We start from the raw sequence: 27698 nt of genomic DNA, 5'->3' as shown, positions 1-27698 counted from the left end.
ATACCACCCAATACCCAGTTTCTAACCTTCTGTCTTGTCTGCCATCTTCCATGTCTGTCTCCCCTACAGCCGCCATTAGCTTCTTGGGGTTAGTGCACCTTCCTCCCTGTCAGCTCTCTTGGAAAAGGGAAGGAGTTCTCTCCCAGGATCCTGGAAACACACATTGTTTTGCATCGTGTTTTGCCAGATTGAATCACAGGCCATCTCTGGCCAAAGCAAATGGACTTTGTCATTAGCTTCACCGAACCTGAGCTAAGCCCGAGGGTTGAGAGTAGTGTGAGTTCCACCAGGTTCTGTTATCCCAGGTAACAGGTAGCATCCTTGGGCGACAAGCAGTACTGACCCTCCTTACGGAAAACTGATCACCTCCTCCTTTGGTCCTGTTGCACAATTTTAAAAGGTCTCTCTTCCAGGTTTTTCAGCACTAAAATTTACAGCAAATGGAATCCTTTCTCCCCAGAGCCTGGCACAGCAACCCCCCCCCCCACGTGGCCCTAATTTAAAAGTGTGTGCTAAAATAAAGGACCTCCGTTTGCTTGCTTTCGTCCCTCCACGAGCCCCTGGGCTTCACCCTTGGCCAAAGATTGTGATTTATGCTTTTCTGAAACTACAGACCTACCTGTTCACAACCTGTACCTTTCTTACTCTTTAGAGGAAAGGCTGCCCTCTTCCGTTATTGCTTCCAGCCCTCTCTGCACATGTACTCATTCAGAGCCCCTCTCAGTGGCTCACATCTCCACCCTGCACAGTCCGTTGTAGGGGAACAAATTGGAACCTTATGACACTGGTTCAGATTCTGTTTCCAACATGTCCTGGCTTTGTGACCATGAGGCAATTACTAATCTCCCCTGGGCTTTCCGTGGGAGGGCCTTAGGGTCCCGGCGGATAGCCGGGTGATGATGTTGTAAAATTCTTAGATTGAGTTTTTGATAAGAGCTTCTAAAACTGAAAGAGACAGATAGCCATCTTGTGACTTAAGAAACTTTTTGTCTATGGAGAGAGCCTGTACGCCTAATGCCTAGTCATGTAACAGCTGATGACTTGGGTTCACGGCAGAAAAAAAGCCAGCCTGGCAAGAAAGCAAGATGGTAGCCACTTTCTTATTAAAAGAAAGTGAGGATGTGGTTTCTGATCAAGGAAAATGGCTATGAAAACCCAGCAAGTGTTTTGTGTCTACCTTTTATGGTTGATTGTATTGAGCTTTACAACTGCAAATAAATGCCTTTAAGTGTTTATAGATACAAAAATAGAATGAAATAGAGCCTGTGAGAAAGGGGAGATCCTTTGGGATTCTCCACAGATCTCACATTCCCCCTGAGGGATTTTAGGGATGTTTTGCAGGTCAAATGGTATGAATGTCCAGGCAGATCTTTGGAGGTCGACCTGCTGCTTTTTTAGCTGTACACTACAAGCTTTTAATGCAGAAAACCAATTACTTTACGGGCCGTTCACTGGAGTTTTCAAGCGCTGTTTGCACATAAGCTGCTGTTGACCACTGCTCTGATTCTAACCGAAGTGTCATGTAAGATCTGGTTCTATAGTATGAACTTGCCTGACCTGTGCTTCTGTCTTCACAAGTGACCCTTAGAAACAGAGGCCAGAAAAATGGAGCCCAAATCCCTTCTCTGGGAGGACCAGTTCCCAGATGAATCTGTATTCCTTGCTCATTTTACACCCTCCCACGTAGAGGGAGTTCCACTGAGGGTACCTCTCCTTGCCCTCCAGTGCTTCCCACTTGCAAAGGAAATAACTGAAAACCTGAAAGTTCACTATTGTAATGATGGCAAGAAAACTAATATTCCATAAAGAAAAAAATCCAAAGGCAAAATATTTATGCATATTCATTGTTCTTAAGGGAACTTAAAAGTATTGAGGCACCTGGTGACTCAGTTGGTTAAGGGTATGGTTTCCACTCGGATCATGATCTCAGGGTGCTGAGTTTGAGCCCATTCCCCAGTGCGGAGCCTGCTTAAGATTCTCTCTCTCTCTTTGTCCCCCTCCCCCCCCATAGCTCTCTCGCTCTCAAAATAATGAAATAAATAAATAAATAAGCAAGCTAGCACTAACCTCCACTAAATAACTTACACAGACCACTCTCCTTCTCAGTCTCCAGGGGTGGAGTTCAGACATTGTTATTTTTAAAAGCTTCCTGGATGATATTAATGTGTCACCAGTTGCTTTCAGACCCACTGCCTGAGCTGAATTATCTTCTCCCCTTTTATCTTCTGTCCACTGTTAGTGTTTACATGTTCAGGTAAAACTGCATAATCTCATACCTGGTATCTCTTTTCTTTTGTGCATATATGTTTCCCCAGCTTGCTTTTTTTTTTTTTTTTTTAAAGATCTTATTTGTCAGAGACCGAGAGAAAGAGAGAAAGAGAGAGAAAGAACACAAGCACACAAGCAGGGGATTGGCAGGCAGAGGCAGAAGCAGTCTCCCCGCTGAGCAAGGAGCCTGATGCAGGACTCGATCCCAGGACCCCAAGATCATGATCTGAGCCGAAGGTAGAGGCTTCACTGACTGAGCCACCCAGGCATCACTGCCCCCCCTCCCCCAGCTGGCTTTTGAATCTGTCATATTTTCTTTCCTCCTTAAGTGCCCTAAACAGTGCCTGAAGTATTGCCCTGCATATCTTGGCTCTTTGGACTCTCTCCCTAAATTAACAGTTTGTCTGCAAATGTAGAATAGTTGTAACTCTCAGTGACATGGTGAGTTTACCAATGACTATTTCTCCCACTGTACTGGTGAAGGGATCTAGTATTCTCCTCTGCTCCATGACAGCTGAAGCAGAGACCCAGGTATGATGATACTAACACTCTCAAAGAAGGGGAAAAACCCACTAGGAGTGATGAGGGAAAGGTGCACAGGCAGTTAAGTTTCACTTCTTGGAGGCTGGACTTGAGTTCAGTGTTCAGTTGTGGGGATGTCCCGAGTGTGGCCATGTTGTCTGGGGTTTAATTTCCTGGATTTCGTCCTGTTTTCTGATCTTGTCTGTGCTACCATCCTGTCACCTGTGTGAGAGCTAGTATCTACCCAGTAAATTTTTTTCTACTTGTTGCCTTTCTCAATTTCTTGGTTATTAAGAACCCTAGTTGCTGCATGTGCAATGCACCATTTAACAACACGTAGCATGATTCTCCATCCTTGAAGATTTGAAATGTTGAGGTGCCCATGATGATGCATAAGGGTGTGCCTCTTTCTTCCCGTTCTTTTCCTGTCTCAGCCAGCCCAGGGCTTTACATGCCCTGTGTAGGGTAATAACTCCAAAGTCTTTTCCCAGCTCCAACCTCTTTCCTGAAACCAGGCTCGCAGAAGTCCAGCCACCTATTTGGAAATTTCTACTTGAAATCCTTAGAGTCATCTTGGATGAAACATGTCCAAACAAAACTCTTCTGCCCGCAAACTGTATTTGCTTAGGCAGAAAACTTCCTTGATTCCTCTCCTATTCTACACACAGTTCTTTTATAGGGTCTATAAAAATGTTCCTCAAATCTGACTGCTTCTCACCATCTTCATGGGTGGACCTAACCAAGTCTTCTCTCACAAAGATGACTTGCATAATCTCCTAAAAATGGGTTAACCGTCTCCTTAATATAATCTTAGAATATTTGGATGTTGATTTGTTCATCCTGTCCATCCTTCCCACCAGTTTTACTTTCTCCCTACCTCTCTCTGTTCTCCTGTGTGAGAAAGAACTTTTAAAATTTTTTTGAAATAATTTTATATTTATAGAAAAGTTTTAAGACTTGAGAGAATTTCTGTATACTTTTCCACTGTGTTAATATGTTTCCTTTTCTTTTAAGATTTTATTTATTTATTTGAGAGAAAGAGAGCCCGAGCAGAGAAGCAAAGGAAGAAGAAGATCTCCCACTGAGCAGGGACCCTGACTCGGGTCTTGATCCCAGGACCCAGAGATCATGATCTGAGCCAAAGGCCGATGCTTAACCGACTGAGCCACCCATGCACCCATCCACTATGTTAATATCTTTTATAATCTGAATACGTTTTTCAATACCATGAAATTAACACTGGTATATTACTATTAACTAAACTCAGACTCTTTTTGGATATTAGCAGGTTTCCCCCTTTTTCTGATCCAGAAACTAGCTCAGGATCCTACGTAGATTACATTTAGTCATCTTCTCTCCCTCCTTTAATCTCTGACAGTTTCTCAAATGTTACCTGTTTTTCACAATCCTGATGTTTTAAAGAGGACTGGTCAGGTGTTCTATAGAACGACCCTCAACTAGGGTTTGCCTTATGTTTTATCATGATTAGACTGGACTTAAGGGTTTTTAGCAAGAAAACCTGAGGTGAAGCCCCTTCCCATAACATTGTATCAGGAGCACATGAGAGCGACATAACTTAGCAGGTGGTGTTAATCTGAATCACTTGGTTAAGACCTTGTCTGTCAGGTTTCTCCACTGGAAAGTTGCTATGTTTCCCTTTCCCTATTCTAGTTTTGGAAGTGTGTCACTAAATCCAGCCAATCTCAAGGGAAAGAGAATTAAGCTCCACCTCTTAGAGAGAGGGTTATCTAATATAGATATATATGTATATTTTTTAAAGATTTTATTTATTTATTTGACAGAGAGAGATCACAACTAGGCAGAAAGGCAGACAGAGAGAGGAGGAAGCAGGCTCCCTGCTGAGCAGAGAGCCGGATGCGGGGCTTGATCCCAGGACCCCGAGATCATGACTTGAGCTAAAGGCATAGTTTTAACTCTGAGCCACCCAGGTGCCTCAATATATATTATTTGTGATATAATCACATCTCCTTTCTTTTAAAATCACAGAATGACCCATCAGTTAAAAAGAATAGCTCAAAGAGTCCCTAAACATATGTGAACATATTGTTCTAATTTTGTATGTATAACTATTAAAAATATTAAATAGGGGCGCCTGGGTGGCTCAGTCGGTTAAGTGTCTGCCTTCTGCTCGGATCATGATCCCAGGGTCCTGGGATCAAGCCCCACATGGGGCTTCCTGCTCAGCGGGAAGCCTGCTTCTCTCTCTCTCTCACTCCCCCTGCTTGTGTTCCCTCTCTCACTGTGTCTCTCTCTGTCAAATAAATAAATAAAACCTTAAAAAAACCCATATTAAATAGTACATTCTTTTAAAATTACCATTGTGGAAATTGTCTATACATATGAAGCATTGCAGTTTTCTCTCTTGCCTTCATGAATAAAACAAGTTATTTTCTTCTTTTTTGCCCAAGGTTGATGGGGGTGGGGGGGCATGAGGTGGAGGGGGTCTGGGTGGGGGGAAGAAGCTGAATCATTTGTTAGGACTCTTTTGTTCCCGAATTCTCCTAAAATTCTCTTACTGGGTTTGAGGGACCCTTGTTTGTCCTCACTCTTATCCAGGAATCACAAGAAGGTCACAGTGTTCTCAAACAAAATTAACTTAGCTTCACCCTCATTTTCTGAATGCATATAAGCTAGTTAGCACTTTTAGAAAGGGGGGTGGGCCAAGGAAATCGTATTGTCAGCAAGTAATGATACACAGCAATTCTAAAAAGATGTTAGAAGTCACTGAGAAATCAGTATCCATGAAAACCATTTAAAAATTTTTAATGTTCTTGGGGCTCCTGGGTGGCTCAGTCAGTTAAGTGTCTGCCTTCAACTCAAATCATGATCCCAGAGTCCTGGAATTGAGCCCCGCATAGGGCTCCCTGCTCAGCAGGAAGCCTACATCTCCCTCTCCCTATGCCTGCTGTTCTGTGGACTTGTGCCCTCTGTCTGTCAAATAAATAAAATCTTTTAAAAAAAATTTTAATGTTCTTGAATGTACTCTTAGGAGTGTCTTTAATCCTGTGATGATTAATAGTTCCATATTGTTTAGTTCAGGCAGATTCTTCCTGACCTTTACTCTCTTTGTCCCACACTTCTTCCCTCCCCTAATCCTTACCTGCTGCTAAATTATTACCGTGCGTTCCAGATCTCCTAAGCAGAAGCTTTGGTTTATGACTCGGACCAATACCTTATGTCTTACCTAATTATCTAAGTATGTGTTAGTGCCCTTCACATGACATTAAGAAAATAAAATGAAGACACATGCTCGAAGTACCACAGGGGCTTCGGCAGAAAATGCGTTGCCGCTGCTCACTGACTTCTGCGGGCTTCGGCTCGATCAGCGTGTGGTCCCCACGCGTGAGCCACCCATTGCTCCGTCTGCAATCACTGGGTCCTCCTGGAATCCGCTGCCTTTTGAAGCCACTGTTCACAAGGTCTTGGCCACAGCGCATTCATTTCTCTCACTTTATTACCATCACATCTGATTCCAATTTGCTCCCAAATTGAGTTTCCAGTGCCGAGTCTGACATTCAGACCGTCAGGTGGATTAGCTCCCTCAGCTTGGTTAGCGTGGAGGCTTCAGGTCAGTCGACAGTGGCCGATTAAATGTCCTCTACTCCTCGTCCTGGAGCCTCGGAGGCCGTCCCATGGAGCAGCAGCACCAGGTTATGCACCGTGACCTTTCTCCTTGCTTGGAGCTCATCATGCTAGATGCTGGACCTATTGGAAAGACTTCTGATTAAAAACAGAGTTGGTTTTTATCCCTTATCTTGCTGTTTCAGCAGTTTTTTTGTTTTTTTTTTTTTTTCTTCTTCTCAGAGCAGAGCAGAGCAGCCAGCTTATGGTTGGGTCATTTGGTGGACTGTGATTAATTGAACTATTTGGGGATCATTCATTTGGCCCTTTGCCTCTCATATCATGAGTGATCTATTTGCATATGGAATTGAAATAACATCTGACTGACTCTGTTATTAATGATAACCCATCAGCCCTGCCTCCTTTTCTTGCTGCGCTGTTGTCAGATCAGCTCACAGGACCACAGCGTTTCCTTTCTCGAGCTCTAGGCCTTTGCTGTGCAGCGGGCTTCCATAATTCCTTTCTAATAGATACAAGGATCCGTGAACAATTGCTTCTACGGAGTTGTTCTTCTCTTCTTGCTTTTCTCTTTTGAACCTGCAGACAAAACACATGTCTCAGTGCTTGTCATCACCAAAGATAGACTTGCTCATTGGTTTTCCATTTACATCTCAGTTCACAAGGAAAACAGGCTTGACCAGAGACTTTTCATCTTGTCCTTAGGGGGTTTAGTAAATGAAGGTGCACTTGGGTTTCACAATCAAGCATCCAAGTTGAGCAAGCCCTGTAATTTCTCGGAGATAATCAAGGATTGGAGAAAAAAGCGAAACAAAACAAAAATACAGTGTTTCATCTCTGAACCTTGAGGCCCTTGAGAGGAGAAAGCGCTCCTGCTTCTAAAATGGTTTCCTTGTTTCTTCTTGTAATTAAACAGTGATAGGATTATTATAACTGTATGGGAATACATTTGCCAGTTAATAAGTAAGGCGGGTTACATATAAAGCAACGTCCTCCCCTCCGTCTGCTCCTTTCAAGGCCGTGTTCTGTAAGCTGTGCTGGGATAAATTGTGCTGTTTAGAAGTAAGATCTGCAGTCACTGTCTGTGACACCCATTTAAGGATCCAATAAAAATAGGGGACAGGAAAGGTGAATTTGAAGTCGAAGGGGAAACACCTTTCAAAAAAGCTTCTGGAAGGCAAAAAAAGAAAAAGAAAAAAAAAGGTAATTATAGGAATGAAAAACTAAATTTAGTCAAGTCTTTCAAATTTATACTGGTTTTCTTTTGTTTGTTTGTTTAAATAGCCTGATGACTCATGGCTTCCTATTCCTTAATTATTGTTATCACATAATCATTCCTGAGGACCAAGGCTTCTGAAATCTCCATTCCTGGGTGAAGATATTTCTGTATCCCTTTCTGTTTGGTTGGTTGGCTTTTTTGTTTGTTTGTTTGTTTTCACAGTCTCCCCTATAGTTAGGTGGATAGTGATCTTAATTAGTGATTAGCGTGAGAGCACCCTTTTGAAGACTTTAAAGCACTCTATTAATTGTTGCTGTCTGGTTACCTTTCGAGAGAGATTCATTAACCTACTTTTAAATAACCAAAGTCCTAAACTGCATTTATGTTAAGAAATGAAACCAGAAGGATATCTTTGGGTTTATTTAAGCAAATCATAGTAGCGTGTAATCTTTGGTACGCACAGTGTCTTGCATGAGTTTATTTCTGTTGGGGGTGAATAGCTGGATTTCACTGCCTTTTTTTTTTTTTTTTTCCCCCATTTCACCTCTCATTTAATTATAATCCTGCAAAATTTCTGCTCCTCCTTCTATCCCTTTCCTCTTTGGATAAGTCCTTTGGTTCCTCCAGTTTTCCCGAAGCTCAATTTTGGGGCCATGGAGCTCAACTTAGTATTCTATTGTCCTTGCTTTGGGAGGAATAGTGCCTTTTCTGTTTTGGAATTTAGATGAACTATGTTTGTAATTTCAACACAGCATGTAAAGAGAACAATGTAAGAAGGGATCCAGCCTAAAATCATGATGTTAAAATCTTTTCCTTGTGGAAAATGCTAAATCAAGCATAATGAAGAATTAGGCTATCTGTTTGGTGCCTTACTAGGCTAAGGTTAATGTGACCTCTCATGCAGATGTTTTGTTTTGTTTTTCTTTTGCAGAAGGAGCTCAGTCTCCCCAGAAGAGGAAGTTTGTAAGTAGCCTAATTTTGTTTCCTTATTATTACTATGTTGTACAGTTTGTAATGTGGTTATTCTCCAACTTGTTAGGATTTTCAGGCAAATGGAGGATTAATGATAATCAACTGAATTGAGGAAACAGACACTTTGCATTTACTTATAAATGTCACATATTCATGATTTCAAGATAAGCTGAAGAAACTTTCTAGATTTTGTCCTTATGGGCGTTGTAAGCCAAAATGCTTACTTATTCCTGGGGCAATCTTAATTTAAAAAAAAAAAATTCTTTTAGGTAATCAAGCAAACACATTATTTGGTCTGCAAATGGTATAAATGGATCCAAGTCAAAAATTAGTGTTCTCCTATATGTTTTAGAAATCTGTGATTGTTTTTTATGCTATGGATTTTATGCAAAGGAAATGATAAACTTTTGCCATGATGATGAAGAATTTAAGTCAGCTGAACTTTCTGTTAGATCTGGATCTTATTGCATTGACTGATGTCATGGTCTTATTTTAAAAATAGCAGATTTATGAACCTCAACCTGATTTCTTCATAGTTTGTTCCAACCTTTTGTTTTGAAGGCCAATAATATATTTGCATAAATCATTGTTTGTTTTGTTTTTTTTTTGTTTGTTTGTTTTACCATTAGCAAGTTGCAGAAGGAAATTAATTACCTTCTGTGTTCCACTAAATTTAGGGTAGATTTGTTACCAACCAGTGTTGTGTAAGGGCTGATCTAGAGATACTGGGATTTGGTATCGACATTACAGAATTGAGTGGATGGGCAATGTCCTTTTTATAGAAAAGTATAATATTTCAAGTAGGTTGATACAGATCTCAACTTAAAGTATTAGAATTGTATGTGGTAATTGTTGGAAGATCGTATTCATTTTGTTTACCAGTTTTTGGATTATGTCAGTTTTTGCATCTGAGAACCAAAATTTCATCTGCTATGAAGACTTCAGTACTATCTATTTTGGTTCTTAACGTTTTACAGCTTTAGGCTGCCTGGAGGATATGGGATCATTGTTTTTGAAGACTGTGTCTGGATAAATTTTCACAGACTTCCAGCTTTCATCTATGTGTGCTAGAGGTTAATGACCTAAAAGTTGGCCGTAGAAAATGCCTTTAGAATAAAAAACTTGGCTTCTTCTGAATAGTGATTAGGACTCTGGAAAAGTCCTAATTAGGATTAGATCTGGAAAAGTCCAAACATTTTGGTATTTCTAATCAAGATAAAAATAAGAGATAAGAAAACCCGAAGTAAAACTACATGAAATATCTTACTAGGAAAAAAATCTCTTTTCCCTTGTACCTTTATTTAACGCTTAAATTATCCTAGGTTTGTCTTTAATACTTTATTTGAGAATTTCAGAATTTCAGTCAGATTCTCTTTTTGCCTTTATATTAGGTTACTTTTTTTTCTTTTAGTTTTTGAGTTAGTATGTTTCCTGTAAATTTTTATTAAGGTCATGTTAATTACAAATTAGATTCCCCATGTCTATTTAAGGGCCTCCTTTTGTAGTATCTCCTTATCTCACATCTCCTTGTATAAGTCTGTTAATGTTAGCTGATAACTGTGGGTTGGTGGGAGAAAATAGAAGATACATTTAAATTTCTTGACTTGGGAGCATAGAATCTTTCATGAATGAAAAGGGTGACGGCATAAGTTTCTTTGACACCCATGCTTTGAAAACTTAAGAGAAAGATAGAATTACATTTTAGTCATTTAAAATCTCATCCTTGGGGTACCTGGGTGGCTCACTGGGTTAAAACCTCTGCCTTTGGCTCAGGTCGTGGTCCCAGGGAGTCTCCTTCCACCTCTCTCTCTCTCTGCCTACTTGTGATCTCTGCCTGTCAAATAAATAAATAAGATCTTTAAAAAAAAAAAAATCTCATCCTTAATAAAAGTCAGTTGATACATCAATCAGATAATGGAAGTAAAACATAGCATGTACATCAACATAAATCTACCATTTCTTTTTTTAGTGAATTCTGTAGAAATTAATATTCCAAGTTAAAAAAAGAAGATGCTCTTTTGTATTTTTTATTAAATATTCCCAGTAGAATTAATGGTGTATGATAGAGATGTTCTGGGACTTGACACCACTCAGCATTTTCATTGACCCCCATATAAAACGTTGGTAATTAATTTCCTCATGCAGTTGTTTTATGACTTGGAGAAAAAGAATTTTTTTTGAAGATTTTATTGATTTATTTGACAGACAGAGATCACAAACAGGTAGAGAGCCAGGCTCCCTGCTGAGCAGAGAGCCTGATGTGGGGCTTGACCTGAGCGGAAGGCAGAGACTTAACTCACTGAGCCACCCAGGTTCCCAAAAAGAAAATATTTTTTAAAATAATTGCTAGAGTGATTTAATACAAATCTAATGAAAAATCTAATGAAGAAGGGCACAAGTCACGCTTGCCAACGTATCTGTTTCTGGTTATTAAAACTTGTTAACACTTAGTTCTTGTATTTACTGGTTAAACGCCTCTGGCATAAGTGTTTTCAGATCTTGTTGTATATTCTCCCAGAGAGATTGAGGATTTGATCCTGCTGTTCTGTTGAATCTTGTTTCCATGTTAACAGTAAGCAACTACACAGGGTGATGGATTCCTCATTGCTTGTAGTTACAAAGTGGTGTGATGGAATGGGCTGGGGGTGGAGGGGTAGGGGGAGGTGTGTGCCTTCAGAAAGGCTGTCCTCCTGGAAGAAGGTGCCTGATTTTGTTATACCTGGGGCTTCAGCTTTGTACGTCTTGAAGGATGATATTTTTAAAATGCATTGTCATCATTCAAGCACTTAGGGATTTATCAGATTTTTTAAAAGATTTAGTATTGTCTTACAGATAATTTTTATGTCTGGAATCACAAAAACATGTTTTATATATGTCAAAGTTAAAGCTCTCACAATATAGCTCTCACAATAAAGATCTCACAATAGATCACAGAAAATAAGTTTTTCTTTTTATTACTATCTTAAAGTATAAAAAAACCAAACTGCCTTCTGTCCAGAAGATAATCCAGTTCCTCAGGAATTTGTAAAATATGATTTTCTCAAGAAATCACTTGAAATCTGTGTTGATTCATATATGTTTTAAAAGGTTGCAAAGGGAATGATTGTGACCTTTTTTTTGTATGGGGCAAAGGGGCAACAGAGGAGAAGTCAAAGGAACTGCTTTCCAGGCAAGATGTTACTAAATAACCAGCAACTCCAGATCAGATTTCCAGAGGTTTTCTCAGTCCTTTATCAAGTTAATAGTCCCAGATGTCCTCTCCATGCTGACTGCTTGGATAGCTGGACTTCAGCTAATGCCTTCCTCCTTTCAAGGAGGAAGCCACATGCTAAGTAGCCACATGCTAAGACTTGATCCTAGATCCTTCCAGCACTTCCCATCTCTTTCTCTTTGGAACTAAAGTTGTGATACTCTCTGCTCTTTCTCCTATAAGCTACCTGTCAAAAACTGGAGACACTTTGAATAAATCATATTATAATCATTCAGTGAAATACTATATAGCAGGTAGAATGAATGAACTGGAACATAAGTATCAACACATAATTGTATCAAAAATGTGCAGAACAGAAGCTAAAAGCAAATTGCATTTACAAGAAAGTATTTACATGATAAAATTTTAAAATATGCAAAATAAGACATTTGTTGGTGAATGCAAACATGTACAGTAAAAATATAAAAACATGCATGAGTGACAAATTACAGTACTAAATGCTACAGGGATTTCATGTGTATAATTAATGTGGTAGGTACATGGATATTTACAGTATACCCTCTACATTTTGATATTCTTGAACTATTTTATTTAAAATACTCAGTAATTACGTGAAGGTAAGATTTCAGACTGTTTTATCCAATATGTATGGAGATTTAACAATGATTTGAAGGGGGAAATTAGGTAAATTTTACCTGTTTTGAATGAAAGGTTGTACCAAATCTGTATTTATTTTGTTTTACTCTTGGTTTTTTTTTTTTTTTTGTGACTTGAAGATTGGCTCAAATGAGTACAGTTTTACAGTCGCTGGAATATCTGCTGTGGCAGGTACCTTACTACTTAATGCCAAAGCATTGTAATACATTTTGGTACTCGTGGAGAAAGGAGGCACATGAGATGATATCTGAAATGGGACATTATGACATTTAGCTGCAGAATTAGATTTGTTGTCTTGAATTTTCAGCCATTTAAGAGAAGTGACTGACTAAACTTTATCTATCACAAGGTGCCCAGTATGGTCACATACAGAGTATGGGTGTTGGGAGATGACCCACAGTGTCTGTCTCCCCCAGCCAGACAGTGAGCCTCCCAGCAGAGTGAACTGTCCTGCTTTTGCTCAGAGTTCCTGTCACAATGTGTTGAGGACTCATAGTGATTCCGTGTCTGGTCGGCCCATGCCCATCTTTCTTGGTTTAAATTCAGTGTGCAATACATAGGCGCTCTTAACATTCTTTTTATTTTCCTAATGACAACGAATCTAAACTGTCCGTGTGGATGTAAGTGCTCATGGTGTTTTGGGTCCCTTATCTAGTCTTTACCCATCGTTAGATCTTGGGCTCTGAAACGACATTTCAGCGCAAGAGGCAAGACTGGGAATTGTTTGTTTTCGGACAGAGAAGGTGCTAAAAACCCAAGATAAGTAGTGAGGAGCAAGGCCAGGGTGGCCCAGGCAGCTACATTTTATTTTTAAAGGACGCTTTTGTGTTTTGTTAATTGTCTGAGTGAACATTTCTCCCAGGCAGAGAGAACCTCTTTTTTCATAGAATTCCTCCAGGCAGAGGTGCCGGAAGTGGGCTGGAGTCCAGTCCCTCTCCTCCTCCGCTGTTTTCCAGCTATCTTTTAGATGTCTTTACACAGAGTAGGAAACCGCACTATCTATTCTTCGCAAGGAAATTCTCCTTGCTACTTAAATAGTGTTTCTTCTATGTCTTTTAATCATGAGCATAGATGGCACCGTTTTATGGAGCCGGGTTGATGTAGAATTCATAAAACTATGTGAATAGTTACAACTTGATTAGAGTAGAATCAGTGACTTGACACTTGGCCAGGTCTTTGCCTAGACACCTTTTAAAGTGGCATCCAGCAGTTGAAACCCAAGCAGATGCCGCTCCTGGTGTGCACAAAGGTCCTGAAAAAGTGTATTTCTGCATGCCCAGCAATCTTTGGGAGGATGGAAATGCCTAAAAGACATCTTAGGAGTCTTGGCTTATTTTAATAATTTCTTGATGTAGCAACAGTACTTGTTGTATCCAGTAATTGTTCCTCTCCCTGGAGTCTTGTCCCCTCTCCATTCACGCTTTCCGTCTGCTATCTCCCATGTTCAGGAGGCAGCGGGGGCTGGCAGGGGTGGGTGTGGCACCCGTAGCTAGCTGTCTGCTGGCTTCCAGCTGTTTCAGGTCTCCTGGGAAACCCACCTCCCCCTGTACAGAGAAGACAGGCATCTTAAATATGCCTGCCATATTTAAATCTGCCACAGTGCCAGACGTCCTCGTACCAGAAATCCATTCAGCGGGAGCTCAGAGATGTTTTCTCTTTAGGTCTCATGGACTCGTGCATAGCTTTGGGCCGCAGGTCCCTGTGCTGAGTTTAGCACGGAGGCAAACAGTTCCTTACTGGAATTCGTCTCCTGGGCGGGTGGGATAGGAGGCCACCAGATAGGGGAGCAGCCTTCAAGAACTCTTCTGCCCCACGTGTAAGTTAATGAACATAGGGATGAGTGGCAGACTGACTTCCCTTCTTTCTAATTTTGTCTCTCTGGGGCAGGGGCAGAAAACAGATGGAAGATGAGTCAGCAGCAGAGGGAGAGTGTTGTCAGAGGGTGGTCAGGACAATGGAGGCAGAGGACCTTGAGGGTTGTCGAAAGGTTCTGGGTGGAACTGGGTCTGCTGGACGTAGAAGGTGGCTTGTCTCACTGTAGATATATTGAACTGAAGGTACAGGGTTAGGTTGGAATTTCTCGTTTTGAGACCAGCTGGGAAGTGGCCCTCCGTGTAATTTAATAGGCTTGGGATGATGTGCTTGGCATGTGTAGAAATGTCTGTTTTTTGAAAAGAAGGCTTATTTTCCCACTGGTTGTATTTCAGCCAGAGCGTACTCCCTTGACTTTCTAAACAGTGTTTAGAAAAAATAGTTTGAGTAAAATAAGTAGTTTCAGTCTAGACTGCAAGGAGAGGGAATCACCTTCATTTCACAATGGAGTTGCATTAGATTTTTGTGAGATTTTCAGCAAGGTGAGGGCAACATTTCCTGAAATGGAGGGAAAGGGCTTAATCCAAGCACACCAAAGGCTGTGTAAACCACACTTGTTATTTGGATGCATTTTAAAATAAATTAGCTTCCTTTTTAGTACTTTATTCCCTCCCGCACCCATAGATATGGAAGCAAAAACTCACAATATCTCTTGTCAAAGCCGAATGGAAGTCCAGTGTTATTTTTAATGTTAGAAACCCAGAAACAAAACGAAGAAGAAATTGAGTGTTGCATCCGAATTAGCATTTAAAGTGGCATGTTTATATCAAAAGAGAATGGTGTAATATATCCTGAGAGTAAAGAGGGGACCACAGCCTGTGAAAGAATGTCAATTGCATTTATATATTCATCGAAGAGCTGGTTTGGTATTTGGCCTGTATTCTGCCTGTCCTCATCTTCCGCGAAGGGAGCTGGGGGGAGACCTGCCAGGTGGAAGCAAAGTCGGATTGATCCTCTTACCTTAGAAAATTGTAGGAAAACCTTAATTTTGCCTCAAGGTAAGAAGGGCTAGGTCCCCTCGGGAGGGTTCTCAAAATACACGTGCATTTCCAAACACACCTGGGAGTGCAGATTAGAATCTGGGTGTGTTGGAGGTGGAGGCTGTCAGACCTTCACCTGGTTCTCCATGTGAGCCTAAAATGCCCCCCCCCACTGCCATGGTGAGAAGTGTTGTTAGAGCTTCAGGGCCTGTATGGTGGCAAAGTGGATTTCTGGATGCCCCTAAGGCCAGAGGATAAGTTCTCTACTTCGTCTTTGCTAGAATAACTCTTTAACAAAAACGAATCAATCAGGAATTTGGGGAGTTTTTCAGTGAGCACTCCTCACTCTGAGAGGCTTGTGTAGGCTTGTACAGCAAACCCCCCGAGGCCGGTGGGTGATTGCCTCTGGTTTCTCACTAAAAGCCACCTTTTCAGGTCTGTTCCTCAGTGAGCATTTCAGAGCATGGGCTGAGGAGCCACACACACTGCCTGGATTTCAATCCTACTTCTGCCATTTAACTAGTGCGGTGACTTTCAGAAGGTCACTGAGCCTCTAGGTGTCTTTGCTTCCTCATTTGTAAAATGGGGAGTGTCTTGAGAATTAAATCAGCTAATATTTGTAAAGTGTTTACAACAGTGTGTGGCCTACTTGAAGTACTATGTACGTGTTCTGTAAAATAAAGAGTACCAGCAGTTAAGCCCTCCCTGTGCCATCCCCTCCCCCATCTCTTATTTTTGTTCTCTAGAGTTAGACCAAAGACTGCAAAGTAGGCTGGGAAAATTCCTTTAAAGCCGGATCATTTGCAGAGCATTTTCTGAGGAGCTGGGATTTTCCCCAGCTTCTGTCAATGGTGAGGTTTTTAAAGAGGGCGTTTGGCCCGAGAGCCTTGGGTAGACCTTTCCCTTGCATCCCATGATGGTCAAACCTGGTAACAGGAGGTTTCTAGGTGTGCTGTGGGGCCGGACTCCACACATGTTCTGGCTCTGTGTCATCAGGCCATGAGGGAACTCTTTGTGCTCAGTGGCCCCTCTTCCAGAATAAGCCCTCACCCTCGACCTGCCTATCCTTTTTCTCAGCATACTATACAGTTCAGTTCTTAAAATTGTATTTTGGGGTGGACAGGTGTTGAGGAAAATGAAGCAGGCTATTATTTATGTCCGTACCAAAAATTTTAGTCAGAATTTCATACCTGGAAGAAACTTGAACAGAACTCTGACTGGACAAACCTTTATTTGAGAAGTATGGAACTAACAACACAAAGGATTGGAGATTTCCTTGTGCTTAGTCTAGTTCCTTGACTGTGAACTGTGACCAGAATTTAGGGTTCCTGCCTCCAGGGATTGGAAAGCAACCTTTCCTTTTTAAGAGTGTGCTTGAGTTAGAAAGACATAATCAGCAACGAAATGGGTGTGCTTTGTTCTGGAAGACAGGAGTTTTAGCATTGACGTCCACAGTGTGGATCAAATAAATGGTAGACTCCCACCATATGCTTGACTTCACCATGCTTGTCCTGGTTTCTTGGGACATTTTGGAAAGCTTAAACCCAACTTTTCTTGAGTTTCACACTTAGAAGTGCAACCAAAGGGAAGGCCTTGAGGTACACCCCAGAACTGCCAGGGACTAAGGTTTAGTCGAACTAATCTGGAGACTGGGGAGAGCCTGGCTGGTGTGGTGTAGCAGTCCCAGCTTCAGTAAGTGCTGTCCATTATTCCCTGAGACATGAGCCAAGTGGCCAAGTTCTCTGCTGTCCTCGGTACCCTGTGGTGTGGTAGTGAGTCAGGCCCTCTGAGGGGGATCTCGGAGAGGTGGGTGGTAGCTACAAGATCGCATGGGTGTCTTGATGTTTCTCCTTAGAATCTCTCCTGTTTCCTCAGCTGTTCCTGATGCCAGAGAATTCAGCTCCCTGCCCTTTTATTCTTTGTGGCAGCTGACTGTCCAACCTCCACAGCTGGGAAGAAGTTATTTGAGGATTCCCTCTTTGTTTTTCTGCAATAGGGTTCTCACCCTCTGAGAATCCTGGTGGGTCGTTTCTTTGATCTGAATACATGTGCATTGACTTCTCACATTTTGTTCGATAAAGTCCCCTCTCCTTGGATGAGTTAGAGGGCGTCTGGACACTCAGGTTGTGGAACATAAGATGAGACCATAGAACATGCCAGCAGCTGGACACATCTCCTCCCATGGCCTTCTGGGCTCTGCTTTACCTCATACACCACCCAGGTAACTTTTGAGTAGTACCATAAGAAAATTCTATACAGAGAGTTCTCTAATGAGGGGGAACAGTTTCCTTAAGTGTGTTCTATTAATTTTTTTTAAAGATTTTATTTATTTATTTGACAGACAGAGATCACAAGTAGGCAGAGAAGCAGGCAGAGGGTGGGGGGAATCAGGCTCCCTGCAGAGCAGAGAGCCCGACGTGGGGCTCGATCCCAGGACCCTGAGATCATGACCTGAGCCAAAGGCAGAGGTTTTAACCCACTGAGCCACCCAGGTGCCCCTGTTTTATGAATTTTACTTGCATGTGGAATAGGTGACATCTATTGAGCTACCAAAAAAGGTTAAATTTTTATTTTTTTAAATGAAGTTTGTAATCATAATAAATTCAAATATGCATATTATATTGAGGGAAAGATTTTGAAATGCCTTTATTCTACAACTATAAAATCTTTCAAGAAATATTTGCATATTTTGTAAATGTTTCTGTGAAAAGTGTTCTTGTTCTGTTAGAAAATACTACTTTGGCATATGCTTTGTGTTCTCTATTGTATAGGAAAAGTGATTTCTAACTTCTGTGTGGCATCCAGATCGATGGGATTAACACAGGAATGGCATTAGCCCTGGGTGCCAATCTCTTACTAAACCCTGATTTTCCAGTGCTGTCTTTTCATGTGACTGTTGGGGGTGGTCTATACCTTTCCTTAGGCCAGTTTTGAGCAGAGCTTATCTTTTGGGTTTATTTTCATGTTCCAAGAACTGAAAAGGGTATTTGCTTTGAGAAGTTGGCACCATATGACTTGCTTCTGTAGATGCTGCGGAGCAAAGGGTAATGTTTAATGCAGGGACAGTGGGGACCATCCCTTTAAGCTGGCAGCAGGACAAAGCGGGGGTGTGTTCTTTTCTTAGCTCCCCTTGGCCTCTGTGCTGAGGCACTAAGTGGTATTTGCTCTGCATGGGGCACATGAGTGAGAGCACCAGGGGTTTGGCATTTCAGGGTATAAAGCATAGTGTTTAGTATCTTAACAAATCAAGAATCAATTATCTGGGAGAATAAGCAGAAGGTTTTTTTATGTCTAGGATAGATTAGTTTAAATGCTAAAACCACTCCTTGTGGATTAAAGAAGCATTTGGAGGCAATGGAGTCTAATTTTTTAAAATGCACTTGACATCACATACTGAAAAGGAATTAATAGATCAGTACATGGGTTCTATGTCTTAGGGGAACAGGGTTGGTTTTTGTTTTTGTTTTTGTTTCAGGTGGGATTCCAAGGTATTATCAATTTGTATGTAAATGCAGTTGATTCTGATAGAATTGCAGGGAAAAACACTGTCATCAAACATCTGGTTAAAGCATGTTACTTAATTATTATCTTTGAGAATTCAGGCCACTTAGTTTATTCTCATTTTTCTTTCCCTTTTTCTGAGAGGTGTTGGTCAGACTTATCTTGAAAACCACAGGAGGAACAGTCATGGTGGTCCTTGTTTGGGGAGATAACTTAAAAGAGGAATTATAGTAAAGGTAGTGGACAGTGGTACTTCTTGAGGCTCTGTCAGATCTCTCTCTGTCCAGCACAAACCTGTAGGCTCCCATTTAACATCACCTAAGCTGTATGATGTTAAGTACCCCATGAAATGGATTTCATTTGTATTACGCTGCAGCAGAATTTAAAACCGTGTGAAACAAGCACGCAAAACACACCAGAAAAGCTTCTTCTCATGAAACTCCATGTAGCATGACCCAGTTACAGCTGCGCTAAGGGCAGTAGAGCCCTACGTGATCTAGCAGCTAATGTTTTCCCCAACAGTTAACAGTGCCCCACCCCTGCCAACACCTTTAAAAAGGAAAAAGAAACAAACAGCTTTATGCAAGAACAATTCACATCCAGTAAACTGCACTTAAAGTGCACAATTTCATAAACTTTGTCATACACCTGTGAAACCACCACCTCATCAAGGGAATGAAACATTCTTGCCCAGAAGTTTCCTCTTACTGGTCTGTTAGGACTCCCTCTACCGCTCCCCCCACCCCCCACCACCATGCCAAATCAGGCAGTTTTTAATATTTTCCATGCCTAAAGGATGGTTTGCATTTTCTAAAATTTTCAATAAATGCAACAATACTGTTTGTACCGTTTTTTATTTTGTTTTGTTTCCACTCAGCTTGGTTATTAGGAGATTCATCTGTGAATTCTTTTTATTGTTAAGTAATGTCGTATTGAATGGGTACAGTTTGATTATCCATAGTTTGATTATCCATCCATTTGTTCACGGACGTTAGGGTTGCTGATAGCTTTTGGCCATTATAGATAACACTGTGATGTATGATTGGTAAATTTTCTCCCAACTTGTGGCTTGTGTTTCCAGTCTCTTTACAGCATTGATAATGAACAGATGTTTTTAATTTTGATGAAGTCTGTGTTATCAGTTTGTCCTTTAAATGAACATGGTTAACCATCTTTGCCTAAGCCAGATCACAAAGCTTTTCTCCTGTTGTTTTTCTAGAATGTTTATAGTTCTGAATTTTACAGTCATGAATTTAAGCGATCCATTTTGAGTTCAGTTTGTGAATGGGTGAAATATGGATTGACGTTCATGTTCCTGCATGTAGGTATCTAATTGTTGTAGCACCATTTGTTGAACAGATCATTCTTTCTCCCCTGAATTGTTTTTTATCCTTGTTGGAAGTCAGTTGTCTTTATTTGTATGTGTCTTTTTATAGACTACTTTCTTTCTCACTGACCTATTTGTCTTTATACCAATACCACATTGTTTTGATTATTGTGGCTTTATACTAAGTTTATATATTAAATAGTGTTCATTCTCCATCTTGATTTTTTTCCCTAAATTTTATTGGCTATTCTAGGTTCTTTAATTTTTTTTTTAAAGATTTTATTTATTTATTTGACAGAGAGAGATCACAAGTAGGCAGAGAGGCAGGCAGAGAGAGAGAGGAGGAAGCAGGCTCCCTGCTGAGCAGAGAGCCCGATGCGGGACTCGATCCCAGGACCCTGAGATCATGACCTGAGCCGAAGGCAGCGGCTTAACCCACTGAGCCACACAGGCGCCCTCAGTTCTTTAATTTTTGAATCGTTTGGTCAATTTCTACAAAAACAAAAACCTGTTGAGATTTTTACTGGAATTGAATTAACTTTGTAGATCAGTTTGAGAAGCTGTGAAGTTTTCCAGTGGTGGTTACAGTGAAACTGTAGTCTTAGAGATGGATTAGGGAGGATAAAATGTGGGGTATTACAGTGTGGAGAGACGGGGTGGAGTTGCCCGCCAACATGGACTGATGGAGGAACGGGGAGGCATAGTTGGCAGAGTCTGAATTGAGGAATGAATGACTATAAACGAGCGAGCAAATATTTTATAAGAAAAATCCCCTCAGAGAAGCCCAAGAAAAATGGTTGGGTGGTTTGTTCTGGAAGCCAGTCAAGTAATTATTTCAAGCTGAAGTTAGAGGGAAGTAGGTGCATTTCTTCTAGAAAGAAGAATATAATGGAGAGCTCAGGGTCAGCATAGTTGGAAAGGGAGGAGGAAGACATGAACAGATGGGATTCTAGAACCTCATGTGTTTATGGAAAACTTATAATACAGGGAACAAACTTTAATATTTTCTACAATGACTCAGTCTAACAGAACAATGAAGGTTACTTGTGCACTTGAACTGGTGGTTGATCTAGAACAGTAGTTCTCAGGCAGGGGCAATTTTTGTCCACAAAGAGGATATTTGACAATGCCTAGTGACATTTTTGATTGTTGCAACTACTGGGAGAGTGGGATTTCTTTTATTATCTAGTGGGATGCTGCTAAACATTCTACAATGTTCAGGGAAACCACATTCTCCAACAAAGTCTTATCTCCCCAAAATGTCAGTAGTGCTCAAGTTGGGGAACCCTGGCCTGGGGAGGAAGGACTAGAAAAGAGAGTAGAGTGAGCGTGAAACTGATAGGTTTCTTTGGCTCCTTTTGTGTGTATTGTCTTGAGGAGAACTACTCTGTTGGGTAGTAACCATGGACAGTTATTCTGGATGATGAGGAATTAGTCTGTGGAAATCTTCAGGTATTTCCAAAAGATATCTAAAAATGTTACCAAATAAAGCTAGTTTAACAAAAACATGGCTTGACTGCAGATAAATGGAAGAAATGTTGAACATCTGAGTTAATTTGCTTAAGAAGAGATTATTTGTTTAGATATGGTGTTGGCCATAGATGAGTATCAATTGGGATACTTTTTTTTTTTAAAGATTTTATTTATTTATTTGAGAAAGAGAGTGTGAGAGAGAGAGATCAAGAACAGGGAAGCAAGGGTAGAGGAAGAAGTAGGCTCCCTGGTGAGCAGGGAGCCTGCTGGAGGACTCAATCCCAGGACCCTGGGATTATGACCTGAGCTGGAGGCAGATGCTTAACTGACTAAGCCACCCAGGCACCCTTCAGTTGGGATACTTTTGATTGTAGGTCATAAAGAAAAGTTCACTCAAAGTGGCTGAAAAAAATAAATGAACTTTACCAGCTCATGTAACTAAATGGGCCATGGTCCTGGCAGGGGTTGATCCTAAGGTTCATTGTTGACACAGGACCCATTTTCTCCTTCATCCCATTTGAGCTTTCCTTCATAGGTCACACATGGCTGCCAGGAGTTTTCAGGGTTAATTTTTTCTTATGCATTCTCGTCACAAGAAGATATTTCTTCTTCTGTCATGATGAGTTGTGTTTTTTTTTTTTAAGTGTGCCATCTTAAATTATATGTCCCCCTTGAATATGGTAACATTAAAACAATTCTTCCATTAGCTTGGACTCATGCTATCCCGTATGGTAGCCACTAGCCACATGTGGCTATTGAAATACAGCTTGTCTAAATCGAGATATGAAATAAGAATGTGGAATAGCTAATTAATAATTTGTATGTTAAGTATATGTTGAAACAGTAGTATTTGGGAATTTATTGAGTTAGAATGCAAGTACATAATTGGAAATATTTCCATGTGGTTGTTTTTTATTTTTTAATTTTTTAAAATGTGACTACTAGAAAATTAAAATTCTAGAAGTGGCTCCAATTGTGTTTCTTGTCTACAGAATTACCTTAGACCATTCAGGTGTCCCTGGGAGTCTGACCCACCCAAACCACATGCTGACAGACATATGGGAGAGAGATGGAATGGTGACTGGACAAGCAATTAAACATGGATACTGTGTTGACTGGCATAAGCAAAGAAAGGAATAGTTATTTGCTACTGTTTCACTGAGGATGAATGTCTGGAAATACGGCTCTACTACCACTAATAAGAGTTAATAATTGTTTCTTAAATATATTTTTGAAAATTTTAAGAGTATCTTGGTGCCCTTAGCCACTAGTGAAACAGCACAGAAATACACTAAGAGAAAGTGAGTAATCCTTCTCCCTTCTAATCCCTGATTCCACTTCGATCCGTAGGTAGGTGTTGTCAATCTAGTCTGTATTCCTCCGTGCCTTCCTTCATGTACATGTGAGTGCATCACACATGCTATTCTGTTGCTGCTGTGGCTGCCATTTTAAGAATGGGATTATGGCACTTCAGTTTGCTTTTCTTGCCTTACCAGTTTGCTTTCATTACCTCCAAGTTAGCATCTACCAATTTATCCTGTTCTTTGAAATAATTGCATATTATCGATATATCACATTTCATTTAACTGTTTCTCCCATCACTGGGCGTTATGCGATTTCCAAGCCCCCATCTTCCTCTGCCACACAACAAACAATGCTGCAGTAAACATCTTTGTACCTGTGTCCTTACGTACTGGTCCTTTTTTTTTTTCTTCTATAGGATAGATTCCCAGAAGTGGAATTGCTTGGTCAAACGGTATGTGTATTTTTAATTTTAACAGATAAAGCTAATTATTTTCCTCAGAGGAATAGCAAATGATATTTATGTGTAAGAGTGCCCATTTCCCACATTCTCATCAGCATTAGATGTCATTGCTCCTTTTAATTCTTACCAATCTAATTGTCCCTGATCATTCATTTACCTTTTTCCCACTACTGTTGATGTTGAGAATATTTTCATATGTTTATTATCCATATGAATTTCTCTTTTCTTCACTTTATCTTCATTTCCATTGCCCATTTTTCTGCTTGGTAATGTGTTTTTTTTTTAATTTTCTGAGTTACTGTGTTTTAGAAATGTTAATCCTGGTTATATGCGTGCAAATATATCTTTATCGTTCTTCTCTCTGTGTGGGATGTCTTTTGCCACATGAAAATTGTTAATTATTATTTAATCAAATATGTCTGTCTTTTTCTTTATTGCTTCTGAGATAATCTGTTTTGTTAGGGTCATGTGTGTATCTCAAGGTCATATAAATATTTTCCTCTATTTTCTCCCCAGTTTTTAAAACCTTCAAATCTGACTGCAATTTTTAAGTTTTGTACATGATACAAAGTAGGATTCTGTCTTTATTAGTTTATAGTTATTACAAGAACCTTTATCATGGGATTGAAATGTTATCTTGCCACATATAAGGATGCCATATATATTTGAATCTATTTCTGGACTCTGTATTCTGATCCCTACCCATTTCTGTGCCAACACCATTCTGTTTTGAATGCAGTGGCTTTCTAGGGAGTTGTAATGTCTGGTAAGTTGTCCTTCACTGGTCTTCTCATAATTTTCATTGTTGTTTTTAGCCATTTATTTTTTCCATACTTAAATTTAAAACTTAAAGTTGGAGAATTTTATCTTAAATGTTTTGAATATAAAAGGTCATATAACAATATATAATAAATAGAATTAGCTTAGTAATTCTCAGTTTGGGGATCTTGTCACTTGGTATTACTAATTGGAAAATATTTATTGATAAATTGAGGACCTGTTTCTTTTTGACTTTTGATTTTTTTTTATAAATTAATTTATTTGTTTTCAGAAAAACAGTATTCATTATTTTTTCACCACACCCAGTGACTTTTGATTCTTTAAATGTGATTTTACTTTGTGTCTGTGATAATTGTACAATTACCTCAAAATGGAGAAATGGGGGTTACAGGCATGCCATGGTTGAAATCTATCCAAAAATTAGATTATTGCATTAAAGCTCCAGTAATGAATGCCCTCAGTGACTGTGACCTTGTAATACTTTGTATTTCTGTTTATGTGCCAAACTATAAAATATACTCAGACTTGGATTGGTTGATGGCTAGCTAAATAATATAAAGAAAGAACTGTAGATGGGCATAACAAACCATGTATCTTGTGATCTTTTATGATTTCATTCTTCTAAACCTTAAATAATCTTGACCTAAGAAACTGTCACACCTGAAATTTTGGGTAAAGTTGTCTAATATTTTACATGTTTTTGATACTTCTCAACTTTATGTTACTGTGATAATAACTTAATTGTGTTCACTGATATTCTCAGTTGCTTTTTTGGAAACTTTACTTACAATATTAAAACACTAAATAACTTTGTGTTTTTCTAAGGGGATTTGAAATATAACCATTAAAACTGCATGTGATAAAAATAATAGTAATGTTGTCTTACAGATAAATATATATACAAACACATACAAGGTCTGTATTTTGCTTATGAAAACAAAGGGATTTCCCCATGTAGAGTCCGCCCATGTTTCATTAATTAATTAGAAAAAACCATTAGTTTGTGGCCAAAAATGAAACGGTAAAATAATTAATGTATTGTGATTATTATTGAATGAAATACTTGGACAAAAAACAATTATGTTTTTAAAAAATGAGATTCTTCGTAATTTTAATGGTATTATAATTCAAATAAATTAATTGGTATGGCAATTTTGGGCATGTGTATGAATATTAAAGACAGTAATTTAGAAAAGAGAGAGGGAATTCATTTAAATTATTCACACTGAGACCAAAAAAAGGACTTAGTTTAGTTAGAGTTAAATTTAAACCATCTATGTGAACTTTGAATCTTTATTAAATCATAGATAGCCAAGTGGAATTTTTCTCTTCTGTTCTAAAGGTAATGAACAGTTAGCTCCCAGCTGCCATCCAGTTCATAGATCCAGTGCCATCCTGCAGACACTTCATGTCCCTGCCTTCTGGCCTCTAATACTACTTTCCACTAAAGGTCAACCAGACTCTTTCAGGAGTATAACTGGCAGCCATGATTGGGGTAGGGAACATTTTGTTGGTTTCAGAATAGATTTGTTTGGTTTTGTTTTGTGCTAAAGCTCAAGAATGCTTTGAACAGTGTGTACGGGGGTGGAGCTGTTCATGTCAGATAAACCAAATTGAAGGAATGTCTTCTGCAGGGCCCTAGCAGAAATTTCAGTGACAGAGGAAATGGTACTTAGAAGCCATTGAACAAGCTGAGCCTACCAAAAGCCCCAAGCCCGGGATCTTGTTCTGTCATAGGTAACAAGTGATATAAACAGTGCTAAATAAAAGGCTTATCATGTTTCTGGTGTTGCCAAAGAGACTGTATTTTAATCCACTCAGATTCTGTTTTCTGTCCTCAAGTTTTAATCAGGATCAACACTGACAGTTGACAAACATAAACTTAAAAAGATATCATTGGACCGTATTTTAAATACAATCATGGATATAAATTCTACATTGTTAATTTTTAGACAAATTTGTTTTTTATTTATTTTTAGGATTTTTATTTATTTATTTGACAGAGAGAGACACAGCAAGAGAGGGAACACAAGCAGGGTGAGTGGGAGAGGGAGAAACAGGCTTCCCGCTGAGCAGGGAGCCTGTTGGGGGCTCGATCCCAGGACCCTGGGATCATGACCTGAGCCAAAAGCAGACGCTTTAACCCACTGAGCCACTCAGGCGCCCCTGTTTTTAAATATATGCAGGCTATTGCAGGAACTGAAAAGCATAGTAAAACAAACAAACAAACAAAAAGCCAGTAAGTAACTGTATGATAAGGTTAATAATAAAGGAATTGTTTTCAACCAACTGAGCCACCCAGGCGTCCCATAAAGGAATTGTTTTCAAAGCTAATGTCAAATAGTTAAGACTTCAAGTAGCTTTAGGGCTGCCTGAACCTAGAGACTTAGGAAAATTTGTTTAAAACAGGATAGAGAGGGACACTTAGGTGGCTCAGGCTGTTAAGCGTCTGCCTTTGGCCCAGGTCATGATCCCAGAGTCTGGGATTGAGTCCCACATCGGGCTCTCTGCTCAGTGGAGAGCTTGCTTCTCCCTCTGTCTCTGCTGTTCCCTCTGCTTGTGCGGACTCTCTCTCTCTGACAAATAAATAAAATCTTTAAATAAATAAAAATAGTATAGAGAACCCCTCTCTGTGTTTGTCAAACACACATAAACAACCCTCATAAATAAACCGCATAAACAACAAACACAAACCACCAGCTCTGGTCAGGGGTTGGAATGACTGTTTATCAGTTGTTTTTTTTCTTGAAGCCAGAAAAACCACAGTTCCCACAGTATATCACCAGTGTGTTCACAAAGCCACTCTGAGTAGAGGCCTTGAAATCCGACATGGGGAGGATACAAGAACCAGAAAAATCAGAGTAATGCTCACAGGACAGGAAGAATGAGGAGGAAAATCCCCCACATCTCCAACACTGTATCGAATACATCACCTCTGCTGATTTCAATGAACTGACCAGGGTTACTCGAAATCCCTGCACTTGACAAAAAGATGTGAAGCCAGTGATGGTAGTCCTGTGCTGCCCAAAAAAACAGCGACTTAGCTCCCAGAGCATCGCAGGTATTGGGTTCGAAGCAATATTCCCGAAGCCTGCAGATATCATTCCTGGACTTAATGAGATGAGGTAAACTGTAACCCACCTTAACTAATAGGCTTTCTTAATCTAGATCACATTGAAACAGAACACCTTATATGATATTGTACTTTCAAACAATGGAAAAATCTTAAATTAGAAATAAACCTGAATCAAGGTAAATATTTTGTGCAGATTTTCACTTTAAGATTTGCCAAGGTTGGGGCACCTGGGTGGCTCAGTGGGTTAAAGCCTCTGCCTTCGGCTCAGGTCATGATCCCAGGGTCCTGGGATCGAGTCCTGCATCGGGCTCTCTGCTCAGTGGGGAGCCTGCTTCCCCCTGTCTCTCTGCCTGCCTCTCTGCCTACTTGTATCTCTCTCTCTGTGTCAAATAAGTAAATAAAAATCTTAAAAAAAAAAAAAAAAAAAGATTTGCCAAGGTTGCCTCCAAGTGACCAAGGCAGAATGTGACTTCAC

The 27698-nt window shown here is 40.0% G+C and overlaps 1 protein-coding gene across 4 annotated transcripts in view; it reads left to right on the top strand.

The window, feature by feature from the left end:
• Nucleotides 1-27698, top strand: part of MAST4 (microtubule associated serine/threonine kinase family member 4) — a 553319-nt gene that overhangs the window by 272044 nt on the left and 253577 nt on the right. For all 4 annotated transcript variants that reach the window (XM_044267825.1, XM_044267824.1, XM_044267823.1 and 1 more), the window contains one exon: nucleotides 8541-8572. In XM_044267825.1, the coding sequence (XP_044123760.1) occupies nucleotides 8541-8572 (32 nt within the window). The remainder of the gene's footprint in view (nucleotides 1-8540; nucleotides 8573-27698) is intronic.

This window comes from Neovison vison, chromosome 1, assembly GCF_020171115.1.
Source record: "Neovison vison isolate M4711 chromosome 1, ASM_NN_V1, whole genome shotgun sequence".
Classification (NCBI taxonomy): Eukaryota; Metazoa; Chordata; class Mammalia; order Carnivora; family Mustelidae; genus Neogale; species Neogale vison.
Note: the sequence above shows the minus strand (reverse complement) of the source record. Positions and strands in the feature narration are given on the sequence as shown.